Here is a 9,660-nt window from a genome sequence, read left to right on the forward strand (position 1 = left end):
ACACAATTTTTTTATGAGAAATAATATTTTTTAATAAACCCTTTTTCATTCGACATACTTTATCTTAATCGAGATATTAATAAGGAACCAGCAGATCAAGTAGCTTTTGGAATAAAACACCAATTTTTTTAAAATTAAACACTATCTAAAGATTTGCATCGAAGCGTTTATTTTTGATAGTGATTTTAATCACTGTCAGATATCATTATACTTGATCCAACTATACCACGTCACAACTGTGCCGTGACCCCCCTGTGCTGGGTTTTTTTTTTTTTTGTTAGGGTTGCTTTTTGCAAATAGAAGATAAAGTGTTGGAATAATTTTTTTTTAACTTATAGCAAATATCATAAACATTAATTTAACATATGTTTAAATCCCGGAGTATTTCCGGAACATTTTTAAAAGTGAAGTTAGAAAAAAAGTGCAATAAGTATGTTTGAACCATAGTAATTGAACTCTTTATCCTCAGTGACTGTAAATCGAATTTCCCAATCTAGTAATTGTACAACGCACTTCTAAAATTATGAAATGAGTAATTTTTCAAATAAGTTAACTTTATACTCAATGTAGATTTTATGTACATAACATTTAGGAACCTCATCACTGTAGCGTCTAATTTGTATGATATTTTAAATTAAAGTAAAATAAGTATTTTAAATAAAGTGTGTATACCACTTACAAAAAAAAACAAAATTGTATTGATACGTAAATATTTTAATAAATTATGGCGATGTAGAGTTAAAAAATTTCTTACTATAAAAATAGCTTGTTTGTTTAACTACGACAGTAATATGTAAACAAAAAACCGTCGGGACAAATTGTCTTTTTTAAATATATAATACGTAATAAAATTACGTAATTAATGGTTATAATATAAGCTTTAATTTAACATAATATGTTAAATAAAAGTGTTACAATAATAATGTGTTAAATTTTAATCAAATTACATTTAATTAACATATTATTTCTGAAACATTTAAAAATATTAAGTTAACTTTTGTATAAAAGTTGCTATTTTGAATACCCCGTAGGTAGGTAAAAAGTTAGATTTTCAAAAAGTTTTGTAGTAAATAGCTGAGGAAGTATTAAATAACGTTAATATTAGTATAATATAAGTTTTACCACAGTAATAAGCAATTTTTAAATTCTTAAGCAATATAATAATGCTCATATAAACAGAAAGTGCAGGGTAAGCAAATTAATAATGGCGGGGAAAAGAATATATAAAGGGAAACATGAAAAGTATAGGAGGATTGACGTTTTGACGAAGACACGTCGAGTTACGGGTCAAGACGTTTGGTGCGAGTAACTTTGTATTTTGTATGACTAATTATAGAGGAATTTCACCATATGAAGTGTTTGCAAAGATATTGCTGAAGCGGCTAACACAGTATATAGAAGACAATTAAGGTAGATACCAGTGTGGATCCGAAAAGGAGCATCAACAATTTAAAAACTTGCAGTCGTAGGCCAGATAATAGAAATAAGTATGAATACCACTAAAAAATATTGGAATTATTTGTCAATTTTAAGAAACTTATAATAGTACACACCGGGAGTTTGGTTGGAGACACGGAAAGAGCTGTATTTTAAAACAGGCTGCCATCAAGTTAGTACTGAAAATCAGTAGCAAAAAAACAAACTTAATGGAATTATTGGTCAAGCAAATTTTTAGGATAAGAGTGGTCAAATCCAAGCATTTGTGATAAAAACGAGGAAAAAGAAGAAGAATGAAATTATTGGACGATGAAGACAGCATTGATGCTACAGCTCTATTGAAAGAAAACTCATGACTTTTAAGAATAAAATATAGATAATAATTAGACATAAAAAAAAAAAATACATCATAGTAAAATTAATACTTTTTCAGCTTTGCATTGAAACTAAAATTTTATCTATCTATACATTTTTCAAAAAATATAGCAATAAAATGTAGAAAATATAAATTAAAAAATTATAACATAAAAATAGCATCTTTTTAAATTATGGCAGCCATTATCATAGAAAATAAGGTGTTAGAGAATTTTTTTTTACCTATAATATGTAACATGAACTTTAATTTAACATATATTTAAAGGACGCAGTATTGTAAAAAAATACTTTAAAGTAAAAAATAAAATAATACTAATAGTGGTTGATATACAATAATTTGACAAAAACATGAATTGTATGGCATTAAAAAAAAAGAGTAGAAAAAGATAATAAAACTGTATAATTATATTATTATAGCAATTTAATATTATCAACGCCAGTTAATACAATAAGTAAAACATATTTTATGACAATAAAGTCATGAACGTAATCACATAATAAATAATCACAATTAGAAAAGCCGTAAAACGTAATAATTTCATGAGACATAAAAATGTAATTTAAGGAAATAATTCATTATTATTGACTGTTTTAAAAATGTTTTTCATTTTCCTGAAACTTCTTTTTGGTTTATAGTTGCACATGATTTATTTTCTTTTAAACTAATCCAGGGCTGTTCCACCGCATATTATTTTCTTACAAATTGTTCTGATGACAACTACACGATATTATGCCAGTTGATACTCGTGTCGCTGACTACCTGCGTCATCGTAAATTTTTTATTATTTACTGGCAAGGTATTATCTGTATTTATTGCCGTTCGATGATTTTCTTTCTAACAAAGTTTCGTATTTTGTTATACTTTGAAATAAAGATCTTTGAACACGGGTTGATATGAAATTGCTACTTTAAATACTTCACTAGCTAGGTCAATTTTGAAATATTCCCTTAATTCCCACAGTAAAGCTAAATGTCTCAAATAATGACAATTGATATAAAATAGTCATTGCTGACATTTCTAGTTTTCACATTATACTGAAATAACTTTATCAAAAACGGGATCATTGGGAAGTATTTATTTTGGTAATAATTAAGACATTCAACTCACCGATATCATACTTCTTTTGGATATCCAATCATTTACCAAGGTACTGTAGACACTTAAAACCTATATTCATTTTTTGATAATGTTTCAAAAAACCTGCCTTCTTTAACCTGTATTAGATTAAAAATAATACAATATACTCTAAGACATAAAAAGAAAAACTATACAAAATCTCATTTTCTTTATTCAATGGAACATCTACTTCGTTCAAAACAATTAAATCATAGATCATTTAATATGCTATATGGTTAAAAAAAAAACTTTACGATGACTTGACTTTTATAAGTAAATTTTCCTTTTAAAATCGAGAAAGTCTCGTAATTTCTGGTGGAAATATTAATTTTTTAAGTTTGTTTCAAGTACGAAATGATGAATTTTACGAAAGTGATTTTAATTACTAACAAATATCAATCTATACTAATCTAAAAATGTCTCAACTCACTTTTTGGGATCCCTACTGTTTATTACTTTTTATAATTGAAAATGTACTTCAATGCTCTAATTGAGTTACTTTTTACGATTGAAGATCGTTCAAATAATTTTTAGATGTATCAATTTGATATATATCAATATCTCGAGAAAGTATCGATTCTGAAGGAACGAGTAATAGTAGAGAGATGATCATATTAAATGTAACATCATTATCTACATGTTTACATGGGTGATTTTAGAGAAAACAAATTTTAAGAAAAGATTCTATTTTTTAATAAATAATAATGATCATATATCTCAACATAATATTGGCGAAAAAATACGATCGTTTCTTAAACAAAAAATATAAATTAAAAATGAAACATTACTATTGCTAATATACGTAGCATTATTGCATATGAAAAATTTTACTTAGAAAAAGAGGAATTGCCAGCAAAATTCATGTCATTAACATATTTTGTGACATCATTATTCAAATAATATTTTGTTAAAAATATACTAATAATTTAAACATAAAATAAATTTTGATAATCACATTTACTAAAAAAATAAACAGTAATATATTTACTAGTATTTTGAATAAAATTCTTAGATTTATATTTAATCATTATATTATTCTATGTATGTAATTGAACATTTATGTTTTTGGGTCATAAGTAAGTATAGCTACATAAATTTTACTTGCACGTTTATAAAAATTTAGTATTATATTTTTTATCCTACGTACCATTTTGATTATCTAAAATGTATTTTAATTGTTTCTTTGAGATATTAATTACGCTCTTACTGTGTTCACTTTCACATAATTTACTATCAACTCCTACTGATAATCACATATATTGTCTGAATAAAATACTGGCGAAAATTGACATATGGAATCGTTTTTCAAACGTTATTGTTGAAATAAAAAATAAAAAAATTAGCATTTCAAATTTGTTTAGCAATATTGAATATAAAAAATTTGATTTAGAAAAAGAAAAAATACCATCAGAACTTGTGTCATCAAAATATCTAGCTGTGAATGAATACAACTTCAAAATAAAATTATTAATTGTACACCTTATGGTTCGATGTAAGTATTTAGAAATAATTAGAAAATTCTTTTATCTTGCATTAAGTTTGACAAATGAATATCAAAAAGAACAAGTTAGTTTAGGTTTTGGAGATAATAACAAAAAACACAACCTTTCGGAAGATTTAAATGTAGACGATTACGCTATTGATGACCAGTATGAAGAATCTATAACGGATGTAGAAAACTATTTCAACGATGTTGAAATTTGCTTTATACAGAATGAAAATTTACAAAATATTAATGCAAGCATTTGTGATATTAAAAATTTACTCATAGAAAAAATAATAGCTTTTAAAAATGTGTTAGCTAATATGATAAACGTTGTTCGATCTTTAAATATTTTAGCTGAAGATGATTTGTTCTTGCAAAATATGTCAAAACGTTTTTTAAAAGAGCTAGTAAAGCAATATACTATGGAACCTGTCGATGCTGATCATATTAGTATATCTGAGCTAACAAAATGGATTAAAACATTTAATAGAAATACATATAATGAAGGTATGGGTAATGTTTGTACTTTTGTTAAATGTAAAAATAACAGATTAAAATCTGAATATAATAAAAAAAAACGTTTAAATCCTAACATAATGAGTTATGCTTCATTTATTGGTTCGAAAATTGACGAATTATTTGAAATCACATTATTATATTTTATAACTCCTTTTCATATAAATTAATTTTATTTAATATAATTCTCATTTTGCTCACTTAATATTACATTTCTATTAATGATTATTGTAATTATTTTTAATTAAAAATAAGCTAGTTAATAATGTTAATAATTCTACCAAATAAAGAAATAAAATTGTTACTTTTCTTGTTTAATCGTCATATCATTGTGTATAACTTGTAACGTAATAAAAATACCATAAGTAAATGGTCACAAGTCTTCTTCTTTTTCCTCACCTCAATCTCGTCAACCGCCCAATACTCTGAACCATACATCATAACTAGACTCATAGTAGTCTTGTAGAACTTATCGTTCAGTCTCATTTGAATTCTTTTATCGCGTAACACAACAGAGGCTTCTATCCACTTCAACCACCCGCATTTAATCCTGTGCCTTACATCCCCGCCAATACCACCATTTTTTCAAAACTAACCCTAAATTTTTAAAACTTTCAACCTTTCTTATTACATCCCCGCTTATTATCATTGATCGTAATTCACCTACCTCGTGTTCTCCTTTATCAAATTCGTACTCTCTATACTTTGTCTTATTCCTACTTATTCTTAAACCATTTTCTTCAAGAGTTCATCCCCACACCTCTAGCCTTTGATTAATTAAAAAAACCGCATTTATTTAAAACTAACTATTAACAAAAAATAAACAATCAAGCTACACAACTCAAGTAATAGCGATCAGTATAAAGTACGCCTTCGCTGCCTTCATAATTATCTTTATTTTCTTTTGTTACTCTATTATTCGCAATAATTATTGCCTACTAGAATGACATTTATTGTACACTGCATAACTGGTTAAGTTTTTTCTATTATTTCTTTCCTAACCTTCTGAATTTAATATATTGATCATTCAATGGCGTTCGTAACTGTATTGATTTAATGTTATCAACTGTGATCAAAGATTTATATATTAAATTTCCAATTCTAAAGTTAGTTAATCTTCAAAGGTGAACATAACCTTCGTGTTATTAACCGTGATCAAGACAACTGGCTTCTTCTCTTAACCCTTTAATCTTTTGCAACGGTGATCGTTATAATACGTTACCAACCGTGATCCAAAGAGTTATACTTATATCTTTACTTAATTTAATTAGTTCCTAAAATAAAACTGATATGATAGGTAATTATTCATTATAGATATTTATGTTTCTTTTTTAAATAAAACGAAATAAGCTTAAGTTTAAGAAAAATTGTGTTGTGCTTTCATCAATCTCTCTTTAAAACACTTCCTTGTCTATTTCTTCACATTTTACTTATGGTGCATAGGCACTTATTACATTCAATATTTTTTACTGGAAAATCAATTTTACGACTATAATTCTGTCACTTTTCCTAGCTACTTCTACTACTTTACTTTTCATCTCCTCATCCATTATTATTCCTACACCATTCTTTGTATTAGATTTACCCTAGTATATTATTTTATAGCCCTTACATATTTCCATTTTTTTTCTCTTCCACAATCCTTCAACTAATTCTCTACTTATACTAGTTAATGTTCCAACATTCCACATACCTATTTTTACTTTGTATCTATCTTTCTCCCTTAAACACGAGTTCAGCCTATAGTCGAGTGATGATGTCCCTACACCGTCAACAGTACAAGCGTTGGGTAGACCTGTATAAATGACTGATGAAACAGCTACCGCACAAGTTGTCCTGCTTATTATCAAACACTTTATTCCTAAGGCATTCTCCATTTTTTACTACTTTATTTCCTCACACCTGTTGTTTCCGCATACATTCGAGATGGTACAATCCGCTTAAGTTTTGTTCAGGACTCCTCATACTTTTTGACAAAAAATTTTAAACCAGATGTCGACTCGACGCAACTTTATTAGTCGCGTCTTACGACTGACAGAGGGGCCGTGGAATTATTCTTATACCTTATCCACAAGGACATGAGGCCTTAAATCGTTACTAAATAATCTATACAACAAGTAAATTTATTAGATGGTTATTTTACAATTTAAACGAAAAAACCTTGTTTTGGTAAAAAATCAAAAATGTTTTATATTAAGTTTAAATAAAGTTTGCAAATTGTAAGTATACAAAAATAAAAATTATTTTAAAATTTAATAGATTTTTTATCATACATATAAACTAATAAAATCGGCCCAATAAAACATAATTTTCATTGATAGTCGTAAAAAAACGCATATTATGGTAAAGTCAATACCTTGTCAGCATTGAATGGAAGTTAAAATAATATTAACATCCTTATACGGTATAAGGGATGAACATCAAAAATACTATATAAATAATAAACTGAGAAATACATGTACTTAAATGAAACTAATAAAAAAAGTTTAATATTACATTTATTTTTTGATTAATTAAGTGATTTATAATAAATGACTCACTCCAGATAAATGAAAATTAAAAATTAAAAATCTTTAAATTTAAACTAAAAAACATTATTGTGTCCCGTTTTGTGTAACTTTAAACAAAAACAACACTTAAAACTAGAATTTACATTTAAATATTTATAAAAAGTTTTTGCACAAATCATCATATATTTAATGCATTTCTCTCCAACATATTGGCAAAGAGTATTTGCTAATTTATTATGTAAATTATAAACCTTGTTTGTATCATTTCCTGCTAATTTATACTTCTCTTCAATATCTTTTAGTGTCGCATAAATATTACAACCATTCAAAAGAAAATTTCCTTAAAAAAACAAATATTACAATAGTTTATTTGTAACTTTTTTTTACATTGAAAGGCGAATTTAATATAAAATAATTAGTGTATTAAAACTACTCAAAAATATAAGAGCTTATTCTAAATAAATAAATAAGGGGTTTTGACTGTTTTGATTAATATAATCTATTTACAGTAACTATGTTGCATTTAAATCCATAGAAATAAATTGAATTTAATAAAAAATATGTTTTAAATATTCAATTTATCTTAATAGAATATTTCATGGTTTTTTGATTTATAAATACATATTATTTTAAACTTTTCTATAGCACATAAATTAATACTCTTATAATGATTAGCAACAAATATTACTCTAAGTAAACTATTTTCAAATTATTAAAAAAAATAATTTTTCACAATTATTTTATCGAATTTAATTTAACAAAGATCATTTATCAAAATGGAATTATCTGTTTATAAAATAATAATATTTAATTAATTTATAAATTATAATAAAATTACTTAATTAGTATACAGTGATTATGTATACGTTAGTGGTCGATTTTGTCTTTGTAAAATAATTATTATATGAAAATTATTTTTTATATTTTTAATTTAATATGTTTCTTATTTATCAGTTATTAAGTGCTGTGAAAATTATTAGGATTTTAAAATATAGACTGGAGATGAAGGGCAGATACTGTTATTTTTATTAGACACATCTCAACAGCATTCCTCCTCTCGTCAAGTTATAAAAACGTCTTCTGAAGTTCAGATCCGAAAGTTGTTATCGACCACTCATTTATCAAAATAGATAATTTTCTATTTTAATATTTATGTTGTCATTTAATAAAAAAAAGTTGGCAACCGTATGATATGTAAGGAGTGAACCGAAAAAGTACTTAACGATTAATCATAAAATATATGTAACTAAAAAAAGGTCAAAAATATATTTGTTTTTTAAGTAACTGAGTGGGTTATTATCAGGGCTCATAGCTTATATATTATGATAAGTACTTGTTTTTATCGCTTTTATATCTACCAAAAAAAAATTAATGTTTAGAATAATGCCATGAAAATATTTTCAATTTTTTAATATTAGTTTAATACTTAACGAAAATCTACCCGTTCATCATTAAAATGTAATATAAGATTTTTAACAAACACATAAAAAAATGTACTCACATATTTATCTTTCATAATATTTTTACTGGAGATAACCAAACATATAATGAAGAAAATTTAGCTAAATTAAAAACATATATTTCCACGTGCTTCATGAAAAATTATTTATTTAAAAATGTAACCCCTTTGTACTTCTAAATTAAGACGAATTTAAAAAATGATATTAAAATTGAAATCAATGAAAATTATTTTTTTAAATGACATTATACATATTTAATTAGCTATAAAATAGAATATAATATAATTAAGAAGATTGCTTTTTAATAACAACTTCTGAGTATTTCGGAAGTTATTGACACTTTATATCTTGGCCGGAGTAATATAGTGCACGAAATGTATAAAAAATATAATTACTAAAAATAATTTTCCTAACATAAAATTTATGTTCAGAAAACATTCGATAGGTTTGTGTTAGAAGAACCGACTCTATAGGTAATAATATACTTAATAAATCACACTGTATGTCAGATAAATAAAATTGAATTTACGTGTTTGAGGTGTCAATTCTGTACAGGTGGGTGGACCGGACTCACGGTGAGATGACTTATCGTCTCACCCAAGTGATGTCCGGCCACGGCTGCTTTAACGAGTACTTACACCGTATTCGTAAAGCAGCCGCGCCGACGTGCGACCACTGTTCGGATCGCCCGGGAGAGGCTGATAGCGCTTTGCACACCCTCTTCCGGTGCGAGGCGTGGGCCCAGGAACGGGACTCTTT

The 9,660-nt window shown here is 26.2% G+C and overlaps 2 protein-coding genes and 1 long non-coding RNA gene across 3 annotated transcripts in view; 2 read left to right on the forward strand and 1 right to left on the reverse strand.

The window, feature by feature from the left end:
* The window catches only part of LOC126896839 (uncharacterized), a 164,108-nt gene that overhangs the window by 26,250 nt on the left and 128,198 nt on the right, over window positions 1-9,660 (forward strand). The gene's annotated exons all lie outside the window — the stretch shown is intronic.
* Window positions 2,254-3,711, reverse strand: LOC126896845 (uncharacterized). Its single transcript, XR_007701963.1, has 3 exons — window positions 3,360-3,711; window positions 2,921-3,027; window positions 2,254-2,856 (listed from the first exon to the last, which is right to left on the reverse strand). It is a non-coding gene; the product is annotated as an uncharacterized LOC126896845 (long non-coding RNA).
* LOC126896831 (uncharacterized) lies at window positions 3,898-5,222 on the forward strand. The gene is made up of 2 exons (XM_050669941.1): window positions 3,898-4,005; window positions 4,320-5,222. Exons 1-2 carry the CDS (start codon window positions 3,969-3,971, stop codon window positions 5,099-5,101), a joined length of 819 nt encoding a protein of 272 aa, XP_050525898.1. The 5' UTR covers window positions 3,898-3,968; the 3' UTR covers window positions 5,102-5,222.

This window comes from Daktulosphaira vitifoliae, unplaced genomic scaffold (assembly GCF_025091365.1).
Source record: "Daktulosphaira vitifoliae isolate Bord-2020 unplaced genomic scaffold, ASM2509136v1 Scaffold_1, whole genome shotgun sequence".
NCBI classification, from domain to species: Eukaryota; Metazoa; Arthropoda; class Insecta; order Hemiptera; family Phylloxeridae; genus Daktulosphaira; species Daktulosphaira vitifoliae.